At 38.4% G+C, this 19,480-nt stretch overlaps 1 protein-coding gene across 1 annotated transcript in view; it reads right to left on the minus strand.

Annotated features, from left to right (window-relative positions):
• Positions 1–19,480, minus strand: part of PROS1 (protein S (alpha)) — a 117,842-nt gene that overhangs the window by 68,053 nt on the left and 30,309 nt on the right. Inside the window, exons 2-4 of the mRNA XM_006894146.1 lie at positions 15,089–15,246; positions 9,994–10,018; positions 2,612–2,698 (exon numbers count right to left, since the gene is read on the minus strand). Of these exons, the coding sequence (XP_006894208.1) occupies positions 2,612–2,698; positions 9,994–10,018; positions 15,089–15,246 (270 nt within the window). The remainder of the gene's footprint in view (positions 1–2,611; positions 2,699–9,993; positions 10,019–15,088; positions 15,247–19,480) is intronic.

The raw sequence follows: 19,480 nt of genomic DNA on the forward strand, positions 1-19,480 counted from the left end.
GGAAAACAACAACAAATAGCTTACAATTTAAAGGAAGTTTTACCAAGAACATAAGTAGTAGATTAATATATGGCATCAACATAAAAAGTAAATTTTCAATATTGTTGTGTTCTGGAGTCAGAACTAACTCATAGGTGACATCCTAGTGGATTTTCAGAGACTGTAAATTGCACAGAAGAAGATATTTCTGCCCCTGAGTAATAGGTGTATTTAAACCAAGTGCCTTAGGGTTGACAGCAAACTCCTTACTATGAGACCATGAGAGATATTTCAGGCAAAGTGCAAGGTTTTTGTTTCTTCTAGTTTAGCTATTAAAAAGAAAAAAAGTTACCTAATTTCCTTTCATTTTTTTACAGTGGTCTTTATATTGGATTCGTTTATCTTTAAATGCATTTATATGTAAATGCAGATTTCAATTTATAGTACCTAGCAAACAATTCCACTTGTTCTGGTGGTTCTGTTCTGGTGAAGTCATAAATTTTTCTCTGCTGCTTGAGAATACTTTCAACGCCACTAGTGGTAGTTCATATGGGCTCCAGGGCATTCTTCTAGTTTTACAGTATTGTGTCAATAAACACAAGGAAAAATACAAAAGAATTTCAAGAAATTATACTGCAGTAAGTCATTCAAAAAACCCAAAAGGTTGTTTAATATCAGTTCTAAAAAGCTAGATAAAGGTTTATATACAGAAAGAATCCATCTAAGGGGAAGTAGACAATGAACATTTATTTATTAAGATTTCTAAAGGGAAGTATAATATGGGGAAAAAATGGATTATCAGACACATGGGAAAAATGTGTATGAATGATTGATTGGAAAAAAACCACAAAATATTTTTTTTACATTTTCACTCAAATGAAAATTAAAAAAAAATATGAGAAGAATGGTAATCCCAGAACACTTGATTGTGCTTATGCGAAAGCTATCCTTGGACCAGGAAGCAGTCGTCAAAACAGAGCAAGAAGACACTGCATGGCTCAAAATTGGGAAAAGTTGTGTGCCAAAGATGTGTCCTAACTCCATATCTTTTTAATTGGTATGTGAACAGATTATCTGGGAGGCTGGGCTCTATGAGGAGAACTGTGACATCCGGATCAAAGGAAGATTTGTCAACAAAAATCTGTGTTATGCAGATGACACAACTCTGCTTGCTGAAACTGAGGAAGACCTGAAGGTCTTGGACTTGATGCAGAAGGTCAAGCCTTCAATAGGCATTGAAGCTCAACATCAAGAAAACAAAGATTCTCACCACTGGGTCAACTGGAAGCATCAGGATGAATAAAGAGATTGAGATTGTCAACAGTTTCCATTTGCTTGGCTCTACAATCAACATTCTTGGCACCAGCAGCTAGGAAATTAAATGATTAATTGCACTGGGAAGGTCCACTGTCAGAGACCTCTCCAAAGTACTGACGAGCAACAATGTCATGGCCATGATCTTTGCAACTACTTGCCATGGTTCAGAAAGCTGGATAATAACTAGGGATGACAGGAAGAGAATTGATGCCTTTGGGCTGTGGTGTTGGAGAAGAGTATTGACTAGACCATGGACTGCTAGGAGAACAAACAAGTTCGTCCTGAAGAGGGTGAAACCAGACTGCTCCTTGGAGACAAGGATTCTGAAGCTTCGTCTGACATACTTTGGACTTGTTGCAAGGTGGATTTTGAAGAGGGACATCATGCTTGGTGTGGGGAGTGGAGAGACAGCACAGGAAAGGAAGACTCTCGATGAGGTGGACTGATTTAGTGACTGGGGTAATGGGGATAGGTGTGTCTGAGACAGTAAGATTGGCATGGGATAGAACAGGATTTTAGGGCTGTTGTGCACAGGGTCGCTATGAGTGGCAGGTGACTCGATGGCACACAACAATAGCAGTGCTATTTACTGGAGAGATGAACTGCTCACTAGGAGGTAATTATTGTCACACGGTGTTTTTCAAACTATCCTTATATAAATGGGCCCCTTCAGTTTAAATCCAGGTTTTTCAAGGATCAACTGTAATGTCAACCTCGGTGCTTAAATCATTCCCAGGATATATACTACATTCATATATTTCCCTTCAGATATTGCAATATCAAATTTTTCTGTCAAATTAAAAGCTGGCAAAATAGAGGATGTTATTTAATCTACCAGAATTATCTCTAGGCCCTATGTGAACTTCAGAGGCTAACTCAACATAACACATGTTTTCCACATTTTTATTTTTTATGCCAAAATGTCGGAGAAAGAAATATGGTTCGACTTTGGCCGGCTAATTAGCTGTTATATTTAATCATACAACATTATGTAACTGGAATTGGTGGCACTTAACAATACCACATTATTTAACAAGAGTCAAAATAAAACTGTTGGGAATAAAAATTCTAAAGACAACAACCTTAACAAAGAAAGAATATTTAAATTTAAATGTTAGAAATAAATATATTTTTAATAAAACAATAATATTTTAAAAGAGAAAAACATTCTTCCAAATGCATTTTGAAGAGCCTTCCTTGCTAGGCAACTCTCTAAGGGATCATTTAGAGGCAACAGTTACATTAACATTGGTGCAATTTACCGATAGGCAGCTTGGGTTTTTTTGTTTTTAAAATTGATAACAGCAATGCTTACCATTGACACAGCTCCTCATGTCAGGATAAGCATTAGTTGACTGACGTGAAGCACTGAATGATGAAGCTCGGAAATTGCCAAGACAAACTGCAAATACAAACAAAGGTAATGTTCTTAAAATAGACTCCATCATTGGATCTGAAATCATAGTAGAGATTGTCCGGAGGGGCAGTATAGGCATGCTCCTGTGGAATTCTCAGCATTCAAAATGTTAACCAGAAATATTTCCATCTACTTACTGGGAAAAGTTAAAAATATAAAATCAAATTTGCCATGAATACAATGATGGGACAATGGCAAATGTATAGTAACATGTTCTCTCTTGAAAACAACCTTAATGCCTAAAGTGGGGGGGGAGGGGGGGAAGACCTTGGATTAAAAGGGATATTGACACAAAAATCTAAGGTTTCAACTCTTTAACAAAGACCTAGTTACCATCAAATCTGTAGACGAGCACTTTCTTTAGAAGGTATGCAAAATTAAGTAACAGAATGAGTCAATGTTTCTTGTTCCTTTGAGCAAGTTCCAGAATGTTGCAGAGAGACTAATTTAATAATATTTGTGTATTGCCTCATTATTTATACAGCAGGTTTACATCATTTACTTTGTTCCTCTGGTAAAACAGATAATAGAAAAAGTGGCAGATGTTACTAGTAAACGAAAAATCACAGCTGAAATAATAGAGATAACAGAGTTCTGGTGGCCTCGCGGTAGGAATCTGCACTGCAATCTCAAAGGTAGTAGTTTGATTCCCCCAGCTGTTCTGCAGGAGTGTCAGCTATGGGTCAGTTCTGACTCAATGGTACACAACAACAACAGCAAAAGTCAATTTAGTACCAAAATCAAACAATTCTTTATAACTGGAGAAGATAAATGTATCAATTCATTGCTCATATATTGAACAACTTACTAAAATGATGACATTTCTGTTAGATTTTAGTGAGTAGCCAACAACTCCAATACATAGTGGCTTACAGCCATCATTCTATTTTGTTTGTGATTCATGGGTCAAATAGTTTGGGATGACATGACTAGGCCTTTGTCTCTGTGGCACATATACTCAGCCTTGGTGGCTGAGGCTGAAGAATGTACTTCACAAACAGCTTTTCACTCAATATTGATACCACATAATTCCTGGAAAGTTTCCTCTTTATTTTACAGCTCATCTTTCTGGGCCTCTCCAAGGAACTGAGCTTCTTTTAGCATGTTGGTGTCAAAGAGGCACTTTTTCATGGGAGCTAACTTCCAAGAGGGAGAGTACAGAGGTTGTCAATGAAATGTGCCCTGTAACATAGTGAGTAAAACATTTCACTGCTAACAGAAAGGTTGGTAGTTTTAACCCACTAGCCACTCAAAAGATGAGGCAGTCTGTTTCCCTAAAGATTTACAGCCACAGAAACTCAATGGGAAAATATACTCTGTCTTGTCAGAATCAACTCTATGGCAATGAGTATTCATTTTTTTGTTTGTGTGCTTGATGACAATTTCAGGACTCCCTGGAAGGCACAACTAGTTAAACACTTGGTTACTAACCAAAGGTCTTCTTGTTAGAATATATCCTGAAGAATCCCCATGAGTTGGAACCAATTCAAGGGCAATAGATTTTGTGTTTATTTGCATTACTTATTTAGAGGGAGCATCAGTTTCACCAAAGGATTTCCAGGGTTCACCTAGACAACTTGCTGGTGGTGGCCAAGTATTCATAGCAATATTCCCTTCTTAGTCAGTTGATATCGATATTGGTTCTTCCTATCATTGTGAAGCAGAATAGATCAAGTGTTTATTCACTTAGGGAGAAGTTGAAATAGATTCTGCCCTTAATGGGGGAGGGTCAAAAAACTGGTGCAGAAAAGTATGTGGTATGAAAGATTTTTACAGCCATTTTTGAAAAATATAATTTGTACTTGAAGTCTCACTGAACTAACTGTATTAGTTATCCAAAGCTCAGGAAGATGTTATAAGACCAGGCAATATTTTGCTCTGTTATCCATAAAGTCACCACAGTCCAAGCTGATTCTACAGCAAATGAATATATTAATTTGGTTGTGTAGTATGTAACATATCTGTCTGCTAACTTAAAGGTCAGAATTTTGAACCCTCTAGTCGCTCCAAGCGAAAAAGACAGATAATCTCCTCACTTGATAGCCGTGGGTTTGTTTTGTTTGGCTTTGATGTGATTTAGTTATAACTACCATAATTTTTTCCCCAGAAACTTAATGACTTAAAACAACATAAATTTATTCTCTTACAGTTCTCAAGGCCAAGAGTCTAAAATCTAGGTATAGTGTCTTCAAGGATAAATGTCTTGTACAAGCTTCAAAGAAGGGTCCATTGCCTTGCCTTTTCAACCTCTAGAAGCTGTCTGCTTTCTTTGTTCACTGTCTCTTCCTTATGACACTGCAGTTTCTTGTTTCACCATAACATTTTCTACTACTGCCCCTGACAGCCTAGATATTTATAAGAACTATTTATCTCAGGTTCATGGGTCACACCAGGATAATCTCCCAACCCAAGGTCCTAATGGGATCACGTTCCTCTAAAAAGTTGCTTTTGCATTATAAATTAGCATTCAAATGTTCTGGGAATTAAGTAGTGCACATCTTTGAGGCTCTCAAACTCACTGCAGTTGACTAAAAACTGACGCAAAGCTAACCTTCCATTAGGTTTTTGGAGGCTGTAAATCACATGGTAGGTCATTGTCCATCTTTCCCCACAAAGCCATTAATAACAATCCAACTGCCAGAGAGATGCAGCATTTGGGTAGACAGAGCAACTCCTTTCTGGCTAGCCCAACAATTTCCCTTAAGGAAACTCAGAATACCAGAAATTCCACTGTCTTCAACTTATAGCAATCATGCAGGACAGCAGAACTTCCTTAAAGGTTTTTCGGCCATAATTTTCAGACCCAAACTGCCAATTCTTTCTCCTATAGAGTAGCGAGTGGGTTTTCTCCTGTGGAGTGGCTAGTTGGTTTGAACTGCTAACTTTCTGGCTGGCAACTGAGTAATTAACCATTGTATCATCACGGTTCCTTTCCTGGGACACATAAAATGACTATTAATATACCACAATGGGATAGAATATTATCCCATAGAAACAATATCTTGCATCATGGTAGTCACTCTGGAACCCCAATGAGATCCAAACAGTTTTAGATTCTGAGTTTTCTTACCTATGGTTTATTCATCCATTCTCCAATGCCAACCACATTCACAATTATCCCATCTTGGTGTGGAGGGTTTATTAGTATCAACACTGAGGAAGCATCATTTTGACCATGTAGACAAATTTGTCAGCGAACCAAAGACAAAACTGAGAAAACTCTTTCTTTGGAGGCCCAGATAAAACATTTTTTATAGTGCTGAGATCAGTATGTCAGGCTACCAAGTAGCAGTTTCAAATAAACATCTACACTCAAGCTCAAAGACACTGCCACTGTCATTTCCAACTCACAGTGATCCTCCATTGGACTTTCAAGGTAAATAGCAAAACTGTACATCTTAAAAAAGAAAAAAGAAAAATCACTGCTAGAGTCAAACTGCCACAGATGCAGATGGGCAAACTTTTGGTTAGCAGAAGAACCTCCTATGTCTATACTCTGCAAAATTACATTTTCATGGAATAGTGAACTTTGTAATTATTGTGTTGGGAGCCAGTTAAAATTATTCCAAATCAGTAAAATATAGAATGTTCATATTCTAAAAACAAAAAAAAAACCCTACCTTAGACTGCTCTGATTCAATTTTTAATTACCCTAGCTAATACTGTGGGAGTTCTGGTGTTCTAGTCAATAGGGAATTATGCTGCTAACCCGAAGGTGAAAAGTTTGAATCCATCAGGTGATCTATGGGAAATATATGGGTAATTTCCTACTGTTTATAATATAACCTCTAAAAATCAGCTGGAGAGTCTGCTATGAGTCTGTTCTGACTCAATGGCATGTAAAACTAAAAGCATTGTAAATTGTATGATCCTTTTCTCAAAACTAATTGCCACTGAGTTAGAACCAATTCATAGCTAACCCTCCAGTGGGTTTCCAAGGCTGTAAAGCACACAGGAGGCAATTGCCCATCTTTCACAGAACTGCTGGTAGATTTGAACTGCCAGAGAAGTACAGTCTTTGGGTTATCAGTGCAACTATCTATATAAATGACTGTACTACCAGAGCTCTCAAAGTGATTATCACTTATATAGAGAACTACTATTACTTTTTACATTAATTCTTTACTAGACTAAATGCCTTATAAGTTCTTCCTTCTCAGAGTTTGTTCTACTAGTGTTTTATTTCCCCTTGAGTTAATTGCTCAGGACATTTTAAAAGTCCTTTCATCTGTCCTCTTACTGCTGCCTCAAAAGTTAGCATTCTAGTTCTTTCAGACACATATTTGATAAAAGCCATCACTCAGTCTACTCATGGGTTTCTCATATTTCCTGTTGGTTTTGTTATATTTGTTATTATTAGTGTTTGGAATTCTCTTGGTTATCTAGTAAGAAGAGAGTCAGTAGCCAGATTTAATTCACCAACTTTATAGGAACTGTAAAGCAAAGATATACTCCTGATGTTAAGATGAAGTTTCATATTCTTCAAAGAATATTTTTCCTACCAATAAAACAACCTAATCAACCAAGTGAGGATGGCATAGAAGGGAGCAAGATATCCATCCATTTTACACAAGAATACTAGAAGTAGTAGCCAAATCATGACACCTAATAATAATATAGACGGTTAGGGAGCTCTGGTGGCTTAGCCTGTAGGGAGTTGCTCAACTCACTCAAAGACTCAGTTTTCACGGTTGTGGTGTTAGCCTAAAAGTTGGCTTTTTTCAGCCATTACAGTTATCCCCCTCTGAGCTCAACCTACTTTAATTGCAGAAATATGTTCTTGCAAATCAGCATGGTCTTACAAATCATCAACAGCCGTGGGACTAGGATAAGAGAAAGAGTTATTCCCACTCTGAGCAGAAAGACTTGAGGTGAGTAAGACTTGTGGCAGCAAGACTTGAGGGAGCTTGTAGCAAGACTTTGGTAAGAGCGAGATCCTGGAGGTGGAGAGACTGTGGCGTTGCCATGGCGATACTGTTGTATTTCCATGGAGAAACTGTGGCAAGGTGTAAGCAGAGGAGCCCTGCCTGAGATAAAGGCCACAGTTAAAGGTTTTTGCTGTTCTTGTCAGATGCTTGAAGGAAAAGGTGACTTATAACTGCTCTGAGGCAAACCTTGCTGGAAGATTTGGATTTGACTGCTGACCTGAAACTAGATACTAGAAATTTAAGAATTGAGCTAAAACCTGGACTTGTATTCGGTAATATTCTTTGCCTCCCATACTCTCCAACTTACTTCCCTAATAAAACCTATTCTCCATACCACAACTGTGAGTCTGTGAGTCAGCAACAAATAAATCTCTTGCTGCTCTGGTTCTAGAGGCATCATGAGGCTGGACTATGAGCTCTTTATCTGCTTTCTGCTCTGGGCAGTGAGGGACTGTGTTATTCTCATTCTCTCTGGTCCTTTCAGTGAGATGATTACTGAAATTAGGTTATAATAACTTCTTTTTTGGATAGTATTTAGATTTAGAATTTTAGTTCAGAAAGCACTCTAGTTTATTCACTTATGTTGAATAAATATTGAAAATATTCAACTTTCAGTGAGATGCTCATGGCACTGTGGCCCTATGTCCCATTTTCTCCTCTTTACATAACTATTGAAACAGAACCTAACATCTAACATCTTGGTGGTCCTACCACTGGCTCCATGGGAGAAAGATTGACAATCACCTCCAGTTCAATTTACAGCAAGGTTCGGATAAAATATATTGGGAAGTTACCACTCAAAATTAAATATTTTCAATTAAGTATACAACATAAGTGGATAAACTAGAGTGCTTTCTGAACTCCTAAAATTCTAAACACTATACAAAAAAAATGTTATTGTAACCTAATTTCTGGTATGACCTTATCTAATTGTAAGTAGCTCCCTGCCTGAGTTATGATTTTTCTGTAGTTTTGCAGAGTGCTATTAGATGCCACTGAGTATGACTCACAGCTTGAGTTGGGAATATATCTAATGACATTTTTTTTTTCTTTCCTAACTGCACTTGTCTGCAAATAAACCATAAAAACACTATGAGCTTTCATGTAACCGTGACGGTTACAAATAAATTTTAGCAAGTAAATGAACTAGCAAATATTCAATCTGCAAATAAGAAAGATCAATTATATTTGCTTAAAAACATGAAGCACTGTTTCCTTTAATTAATATCTAGCTGAAATGATCTAATCCGTTGACCTGAAAACGCTACAACACTCTTTGAAAATACAGACTGTATTCAAAAGAAGAAAAAAACCAGGATAGAACATTACAGAGGATAATAAAATGGCGTGCTGAAAGAGATGTTTATGAGCTAGTTTATAAACACTTAAGAGATGATTTATATCCAAAGTGGCAAGATGAAAAACCACCGGCTTCTGTCCATGAGGCAAAGAGGTGGATGGACTCCTAGAAAGAATCACCCATACAGCCTCTGAAAGCCAATGGAGGGTCATAATGTGTCAGAGTCAACTCAGCACCCGTGGGTTTAGTTTTTAATTTTAAACAGTGAAGACGTGTAGAAATTACTATCTTTCATTCCATTAAAACTAATCCATGAAAGTGGACAGGCTTCTAGAGAACCTGCTAGTATGCTGTTGTTGTTGTTATGTGCCGTCGAGTTGTTTGCGACTCATAGCGACCCTATGTACAACAGCCCTAAACCCTGCTCTATCCTGTGCCAATCTCATTGCCCCTCACACACCCATCCTGATTACCCCAGTCACTGAATCAATCCACCTCATAGAGGGTCTTCCCCTCCTGCGCTGTCCCTCTACTCTAGCCTGCATGATGTCCCTCTCCAAAGACCTGTCTCTCCTTACAACATGTCCAAAGTATGTCAGACGAAGCCCCAGAATCCTTGCCTCCAAGGAGCAGCCTGGTTTAATCCTCTCTACAATGAATCTGTTTGTTTTCTTGGAAGTCCATGGTACATTCAATACTCTTCTCTAGCACCACAGCTCAAAGGCGTCAATTCTCCTCCTATCCTCCCTAGTCATTGTCCAACTCTCTGATGCATAACAAACAAGTAAAGACCTAAATATAACTGCATCAGTTCAAAGACTTTCCTAAAAAAATGAGAGTGAAAAAAATTGCAACATCAAATGCTACTTAAAATTAAAGAAATATTCCAACTTACCCGCAAAACTGTAAGTAAAAAAGTCAATGTAAAATGAGATCTCATTTCCAAGGCTAGCAACAATATACTGGACCAAATATATACGAAGGCTGGACACAATAAGCTCTGAGGTACCTGCTATTTCTAAAAGGTTATATTTTAGACTCTTTGAACTTACCTAAATATTTTGGATAAAAATAGTCCTAGAAAGAAAAAAGGAAAAAAAATATTTTAGAAAACTTAAATATCACATAAAGCTGCTATTTCATTCTATAATCTATCTTCAAATTAAAGTTTATATAAATTGAAAATAACTGTAATTTCTTCCTGATAACTTTTTTCTGTAATAAAACATACTATGAGTAGATGAACACACACATTAAACCATAAAAAATCCAGGCTTGAAATAATATTGATCATGTTCCAAGGGTTCCTAAACTGAAGACAGATTCTATTTAAGAGGGCTAGCACATTGTTTATACCCATTAGATTCCTAGTAGTACAGTGGTTAAGTGCTGGGATGCTCAACAAAAAATTGATGCTTCAAAGTCAACCAGATGTTTTCCGGAGGAAAGATGGGGTAGTGTGCTTTTATAATGATTTAAAGGGTTGGAAACTTTATGGGGCAATTCTACTCAGTCCTGCAAGGTTGCTATGAGTATGACTCAACCTAACAGCAACAGGTTTGGTTTTTGGTCCTTTAAAATTATTTCATTTTGCCACAGTTCGTGATTAGCAAACTGTTTTACATGTATTTTATATCCTGTAATTGGTGGCACAATGGTTAGGTGCTTGACTGGTCAACCCTATAGTCATTCACAGGAGAAAAAGACAGCAGTCAACTTCCATAAAGATTAACAGCTTTGGAAATTGTATAGGTAGAGCTCCATTATGCTTTGTAGGAGTGCTAAAAGTCAGAATGGACTCTGCAAATCCGGCCATAACTATATACACAGTCCATTCAAACTGTTCAGCCACATACCCATAGATAAATCCAACTACTGCAGAAGAAAGTATAATGCCCTGAAACATCTGCTCAGCTAGCTTCTGGCCCTTGTAATCCATCTGCGTGGGCAGCGAACTCAGATGCTCCAACATGACTGCCCGAGAGGACGCGCGGCCGAGCTGGGGCAACAGGCTGCAGAACGAGGGCAGGTCAAGGGTCCGGTCCTGCGGACACGCTGACGGGCTCCCCCCAGAATGGACTCTGATAATAGGTTTGGTTTGAATGATTTTTAAATACCTATGCCATATCTTAATTGCAGAATTAAAATTTAATGTTGAATAATAATGATATTGATATCATATGAATAAAAGCAGGCATTTTTCTTTAGCACTTTGTGTATATATAATACCATAGAATAAGATAGTTCTGTATCAAAAATTTGTCTGTAAGTCAGTAATTTAGAGTAAGGAATGTACTTTACAGACATGAGAAAAGCATTAAAAATTTCTAATGGTAAATTCCCAAACTTGTTCACAAAACTTTCTATAGTAACTGTGTAGCATTAAAATCATAACAATACCTAATGAGAAAGTGTTTTTTTTAAAAAAAAAAACATATTTAACATTCTAATTTACCAAATATAGAACATGTCTTCATCCAGTACAAATTTGGTACAAATTTGTCACTCCTCTCACTCTTCTATTTTATAAGGTTGACAGCTATTATTAAGTAATTTTGATACTACATAAATAATTAAATGAAAATCAACTTGCTTTGTAAACTTTCACTCAAATCACAATAAAAAGAAATAAAAGCAATTTCCATGTTACAAACATATTCCTTCATAAGTCTGTTTTTATAGATAAGTTGGAACAGATAAACATGGTTCTCAGAGTCAGTCAAATGTTTGTCTTATTATATAATGTGGTGGTGGTGGTGATGTTAGGTGTCCTCAAATCAAGTATGACTCATAGTGATCCTATCAACAACAGGCCTGAATCTTATCCTATCCTGTGCCATCCTTATCATCTCTGAGACACTAGAGCCACTGTCCAAGTTGTAATGTCTATCAATCCATCTCAGTGAAGGTCTTCCCTCCTTCACTGGCCTTTTAACTTTACCAGAATGATGTCCTTTACCAAGGGATAGCCTCACCTAGTTACCTGTCCAAAGTAAGAAAGATGAAGCTTCGTCATCCTTGCCTCCAAGAGCACTCTGGACTTATCTATTTGTTCTTTTGACAGTCCATGGGATATTCAGTACTCTTATCCAGAACCACAACTCCAAAGTATCAATTCTTCTGTCATTCTTATTCATTATCCAGCGTTCTGATGCATTGCAGATGATTGAGAAGACCATGGCCTGAATCAGGTGCACCTTAGTCTTCAAACTGTCATCATTGCTTTTCAGCTTTTTGGAGAGGTGCTTGGCAGCAGACTTGCCCAATGTAATATGTTTTCTAATTTCCTGACTGCTGGTACCAAGGGTGCCGATTGTTAATCAATGCAAGATAAAATCATTGACAGCTTCAATCTTTTCCCCAGCTATCATAATGTTGACTATTGGGCCTGTACTGTATTATAAAAATATATTAAATAAATAGTTCTTCAAAAAGTATTGAAAAAAAAAAGATAGTGTTTAAAGATTAGTACTTATTCCATTAATTTCTGGCATATCTGAAGAGGCATTTGTGAGATTATATTATAACAACATTAAAAAGTAGATGTTGAAGGAGAAAATAAGTTGCGTCCAAAGTTTACTGTTCAAATTGGCTTTCCTAGCTATTGACTTTGCCTTTGCCGTGTAAGTAGGAATACACAAACAGGATACGATAGCCTATCAACAAGAGGATTGGCTAGCCTCACCATTAAATGGAGAAGATTAAGCAACCAGATTTTGAGAATCGCACAACCAGCAAAGAAGAAGCAGAGAATACAGTGCATTTTCAGGGCCAGAGATTCTTGCGCTAGCCAGACCTACAGGTGAGCAGCAGGAACTACAGCAAGAACCAGAGACCTGGTATGAGAGAGAGCTGATCATAGGACCCCTCGGAACCTGAGCTAGGAGCCTTTGCCCAAGTTTGTTGGAGAATTGTGAGGAGAACCAGAAGTGCCAGACTAAGAGTTCTCTAACACTGGCCTAAAGTCCTGAGGCTGAAGGCTGAAAGGTCTGTGAGCACACTTCGGAAGCTGTCACGACTGAGAAATTGTATCCTGTTAATAAACCCCATAATCGTAGAGTATGGTTCCGTGTGCTCTGTGAGCAATTACAACAGATTTTGGACTCAGTAGAGCAGTAAGATTGGTGCTGGAATTAGTAGAAAGTGTTGCAGGATTGTGGGGAAAGTGTCTGACCTTAGAAGAACTGGATTTGTGTTGTGAATGATAATGATCGGGGCAGTTCTCCTTTGTGAAGTTAGCAGAGGTCACATATGGCCATCTTCACATGGCACTCACTATTTTTACAAGATGAAAACATGTCTACTATTGAAGACGATGGACCTAGAGGGAGAGTTAGGTTTTACTACTGAAGACAGTGCGCTTACCACTGGAGTCAATTTCTTGAAGTTGGCATCAAGTGAGGTCTGTACAGAGCTTTTTGCTTCATCATAAATGGTCTTGTGGCAAATGAGGTCCTCAGAAAAGATATGCTAAAATCTAATGAACCTGTCTAAAGGATGATCTTACTACTCTTGCTTTGATACTACTGTTTCAATGACACAGAAATCTCCAGCTAATTCTTTCATTAAAAAGGGATTTATTCGTTCTAGAGATTTCAGGTCCCTCAAATGCTATCACTGTTTTCTTTATTTTACGGTTTAGTTACTGATCATTGGAGTCAAGTAACTACATCATTTTCAGTGATGCCTAAGTGCAAGGATTATCAATACCAACCATAACCTGGTTGGATTAAAAAACAAAAAACCCAAGGGAGCTCTGGTGGCCTAGTGGCAAGACGCTGCACTGCAATCCCAGAAGTAAGCGGTTCAATTCCACCAGATGCTCTGCTGGAGAAGGAGGGCGCAATCTCCTCCTGTACCAGTCAGATCTGATTTGATGGTACACATAAAAATAATACAATTAAAAAAATTTTTTAAAAACCCACAAAATCTCAAACTACCTTTCATATCACTGAGTACATTCTAACTCATAGTGACCCTGCATTGGGATTCTGAGGCTGTAATAATAACAACGGGAGAATGACCACGGTTTTCCCTCCAAAAGCAGGAGCAGATGGTGGCTCATGATGTTGACTCTTCAGTCAGCGGTGAGAATTTTGTTTTCTTGATGTTGAGATGTAATTCATACCAAAGACTGTAGTTCTAGATCTTTTGCAGCAAGCATTTCATGTCTTCTTTGTGTTCACATTGTGTCATCTGCATAATGCAGGTTGCTGATAAGGAACCTATCTTGATACCACATTCTTCTTAACAGTCAAGTTTCACAAATTATTTGCTCAGTATAAAGACTAAAGAGGTATGGAGAAAGGATACATCACTAATGTACACCTTTCCTTTTTGTAAACCACGTACTGTTCCTTGCTCTGTTCAGACAATAGCTTCTTGATTTAGGTAAAGATTTTCCAAGGGGACAATTAAATATTCTAAAATACCCATTCTTTTCAATGTCAATCATAGTTTGTTTACAATAAGGAGAAGTGAAATGGGATTGAAAAACAGAAATTAGATGGCTGTGTTCTCTAAAGCATGGTTAAAAATAACAATAGAGAAATTTATTAAACCACAGTGATAGTCAGATACTTCCTTTCTCACTCTCTTAAAATCACACACTAAATTACTAATTCACCTACACAAAAAGACGGAGCTCTGGTGGCCTAGTGGCAAGAAGCTGCATTGCAATCTCAAAGGCACACAGTTTGAGGTCACCAGTTGCTCCACGGAAGGATGGACAAGCTCCCCCAGTGTACTTAACTCCCTCTGAAAACCTGCCGGAGGGGTCAGCTCATGGGTCAGTTCCAACTCTATGGTACACAACTACAACGTACGTAAGTTGAAGGCACTCCTCAGTACTACCAAATCCTTGTTTGGAGAAAGTATTCACAAACCAGGAAGTCAATACAGTTTGCTGATAATGAAGACATGATTAGTGATCATTTGATCAAAGTACATTATTATAGGACATAGACTCTGCTCACAAGCCCACTGTCCTTTGAAGACATTTTCCTCTGCCATTCCACAGTGATTATGTGTGCAATGTAATATAAATAAAGTATTAACTTAAGAGAAGGACTCAATAAGAGAACACAAGAGACCAAAGGTTCTATCTAGAATTCATCTCTAAGTATGCAAATTTGGTTGTTTTCTTACTGTTTCAGGATCATTTTCAAAGATCTCTCTGGCTTCTTCTTTATTACATAGTTCTTCAATGCATTCCCTTTCAAGATTACCCTTTTTCGTTTCTTCAAATAAAGCATTTGCCCGACGTCTTCTAATCAGGACTTGTGAAGCACGTTCCTTTGACAAAACTAAATGGAGAATAAGAACAAATACATTTAGATGAATTAATATTTTATTTTTCTTGTCTAACATATACTCTTTTACCAAAGCATAGACTGTACAACATTTAATACCAGCATTGTTACATGGAGAACGATGCATACATATAACCACTTCCATAACAGTTCACTTAGAAAGCAAGTTTGGGGTGCTAAATTATCAACAGAAAATACTAAATATCAAGTGTAAGGTCAAACTTTTCAAATGATATTCAATACTCATCTCATTTTTACTACACTAGAAAATGCACCAAGTGCTAACCACATGAGTCCCCTATGCTTGAATGACTGCATCAAAACCACAGTTACAACATTTTAAAAGCTGGGATACTAAATTCTGGGAGAAGCTTTTAAGAAATTTGTATTGTTTCGAGGAGATAGAGAAGAGCAGGAAAACAAGTCAATCAACTACATGACAAATATGTTATGGGATAAAACAATTATTCATATAAACAGAGAAAGTAAAATTCATTGAAAAGGACAATCTTCTAAGACAAGGCACACAATTCAGAAGGCAAGAGGGAAAAGATCAAGTGGACAGAAAGTGATGCTACCAAGCCAAAAGTGAGTGACTTTTAATCCACAGCCCTTGGGCCTGTCTTTCATTGTTTTTTGTTCAGACATTCCTCTAGGTCATATATCCCTGGTGGACAAGTTGCCGTACCAGAGTCACTTGTGGTTGCTATGAGGCTGAACACTGTGACAATGATGTGTCAAATGTGTTAATGGTTGGCTACCCAATACGGACAGAAAGTGGGGTGGAGCTCCCCGATTAAAACAAGCTTGGAAGGAGAAGTGGCATCCACTTCCATAATAGCTTGCCTCTGGAAACCCTATAAACCTGGGAAGAGGATGAAAGGCACCCAAGCCTTCATAGGGTCACTATGAGTCACCTGTGACTCGAGGGCACTTAACAACAAACAACAACAACAGGAGTTTTTTTACCAAAAGAATACAGCCATGACATACAAGCAACTTTTGCAAATTAAGAGAAAAAAAAATACAAGAATGCCATGCCAATGGCTTTTGATAGAATGAAAAATATCCATTCCTAAGAATGTCTAATATTAGATGGACCTTAGCTGAAAGAAGGGAATGCCAGAGGAATGTCTATCTGTGTTTCATTGATTATGCAAAGGCGTTTGACTGTGCGGATCATAACAAACTGTGGCTGACTCTGAGAAGAATGGGAATCCCAGAACACTTAATCGTGCTAATGAGAAACCTATATTTAGACTAACAGGCAGTGGTCAGAACAGAGCAAACACTGCATGTTTCAAAATTGGGAAGGGCGTACGCCAGGGGTGTGTCCTGTCTCCACACCTTTTCAACTGGTATGCAGAACGGATTATCCGGGAGGCTGGGCTCTATGAGGAGAAATGTGGGGTCAAGATTAGTGGAAGATCTATCAACAATCTGCGTTATGTGGATGACACAACCCTGTTTAATGAAACTGAGGAGGACCTGAAGCACTTGCTGCAGAGGGTCAAGGACTGCAGTCTCCAATATGAATTAAGGCTCAATATCAAGAAGACAAAGATTTTCACCACTGGACCAATTGGCAGCATCGTATGGAGGGTGAAGAGATTGAGATTGTTAACAACCTTAGTCGGCTTGGTTCCATGGGGAACACTCTTGGCACCAGTAGCTAGGAAATTTAAAAAAAAAAATGTACTGCCATGGGAAAGTCTGCTGTTAGGGACCTCTCCAAAGTACTGAAGAGCAATGGTGTCTCTTTGGAGTCTAAGGTGCGTCTGATACAGGACATGGTCTTTGCTATCACTTGTTATGCATCAGAGAGTTGGACAATAACCAAGGAGGATAGAAGGAGAATTGATGCCTTTGAGCTGTGGTGCTGGAGAAGAGTATTGAGAGTACCGTGGACTGCTAGGAAAACAAACAGATTCATCCTGGAAAGGGTCAAACCGGGCTACTCCTTGGAGGCAAGGATTCTGAGACTCCGTCTAACATAATTTGGACATGTTGCAAGGAGGGACCGGTCCTTGGAGAGGGACATCATGGTTGGTAGGATGGAGGGACAGCGCAGAAGGGGAAGGCCCCCTATGAGGTGGACTGATTCAGTGACTGGGATAATCAGGATGGGTGTTTCGGAGACGGTGTGATTGGCACAGGACAGAGCAGAGTTTAGGGCTGTTGTAGATAGGGTCGCGATGAGTCGCAAGCTACACACAACAGCTATAACAAGAAGGTGTTAGGAATTATTAGACTTATTCTACATACAAAACACATTCATCCCATCATATAACCATACCAAAAAATCATAAATCAACTCCAAAACCGGAATCACTTATTTTGAATCATCTAAATAAAATATATGTGAGACAATAGGAGTATTCCATCTCGGGGAAAAAATCCTCCTCATTTGTATACTTGTGACATCTAGAATAGTAAGTATACTTCCAAAGTTACAGTAGTCAAACAGAAAAAGTAGACCTTTCAATTATAAATATGATAAATTGGAGGAGGAAAAAGGACAATGATCATCAAGAATGTCCAAAGCCCAGCAGAACAATTTACAACAATTTAGCTGTCAAGCCTTGAAAATCCACTCCTCTCCAGGACAATGACGCTGCCCTTCAGACTCCTGAGCGTTGGCCATTCTCTGGATTTTGGGAGGAGGTCTCTTTAGCCCTTGGCTTCACAGGAACGGCAACTCTGCTTCCTTCAGCTTTGGGCAGCCTCATTCTCTTAGGCCATCTGAGTGGCAAACTTTCTTCCTCAGCCTTTGAGGGAGGAGGAGTGATTCCATTCTCTTTCCCCTTGAGCCTGGAAACGCCAATCTTTCAGTCTTGGGTGGCCTTCTCCTCTTGACTTGGCTGCCCCATGTTCCAGAATTGATTTCGTGCAGCTCTGAATCTTTGAAAACCAGGAAGCTGTGGTTCCACCCTTGGAGACCTGGGAGACTTTGGCTCCACTTTTGAAACCTAACTCTCGAAACAGTTTTGCTTTCCCTACTTCTTCCAACAAACAGTCTTTCTGATCTCGCCCCAGTTGCTCTCTGGATGACTCTCTTCTTTTCTTGGAGAATTACAGAGGCAGCTCCTTCGGTCTATTTATTGCCTGCAGAATTCCAAGAGGCAGAACGTTGTCTTGCCTGTCAGCCTATCTCCACACCTGTCAGTTTAAAATAATGAGTATTCTGTTGTGTTAGTGAGCTGGGTCAATGCGTCCTGAGCTTAATGCCTTTACAAAGGACTGTAGTCATGTGCTTGATGAAAATACTTGAACATGTGTCATCATTTGTACAGCAGAATTTTCCTCATCTAATAAATTTTGTTTTCACTTTTAAGAGTTCATTTTCAAGCTTATTTCTTTCCTTTTGCACGTGGTCTGTTTGTGATCTTCCTTAGAAATTTCCTCAGCCAAATACCCAATTTTCATGTACAATTTCTGTCTTCAATCAAACATTTTAAAAGTTCAGGCAAGTTCTTTATTATGGAATAAAAAAGCCCTTTCTCCAGTCTCTAATCACATATTCATCATTACCTTTTTAAAGCCTCACATTTCTAATAACAATTATTTAATTGTACCTTATGTGTTCTCTAAATCAACAGAGACTTTTTTATGGCTTTCTGCACCAGAGCTGCCTTTGACAACCATAATCCTACCAAGAGTCTCTTCAAGGTAATCCAGGATTTTATATTCATTGCTGCTGTTGAGTCTCTTTCAACTCATAATAAGCCTAAAAAAACAATATCCTTGCCACTAAGCTGGAACAAACCCGTAGCTGACTCTGCAGAGGGTTTTCAAAAGAAATCCCGCAGGAAGACTCTGTTCATCTTTCTCCGAGGAGCAGCTGGTGGATTCGAACTGTATTCAGTTGGGCTGGCAGGGCCTCCCTACCAATTAGGTCACCAGAGCTCTTTTAAGTAACCCTATGGAACAGTTCAGAAATGTCCCACAGAATTTCCAAGGATATGGCACCTAGTTCCTAAACAACATGCCTCTGGAAACTCTATCAACTTTGAGAAACGACAATAGTTATAGAAAAGCTTTGGGTATTTTGTTCATAGGGTCACTACGAGTCATGCTCGACTCAATGGCAATCAACAACAACAACAATTTTTGTAGAAGCTGGCTGATTAATGTTTCTACAGTGTTTTTACAATTTTTGTTGTTATTGTTTGCCATCAAGTCAGAGTTGATCAATATCTGACCCTTCAGCAAGTTTTCAGAAGTAATA

Source organism: Elephantulus edwardii, unplaced genomic scaffold (assembly GCF_000299155.1).
Source record: "Elephantulus edwardii isolate Elephantulus edwardi_28Jun2011 unplaced genomic scaffold, EleEdw1.0 scaffold00136, whole genome shotgun sequence".
In the NCBI taxonomy this organism is placed as follows: domain Eukaryota; kingdom Metazoa; phylum Chordata; class Mammalia; order Macroscelidea; family Macroscelididae; genus Elephantulus; species Elephantulus edwardii.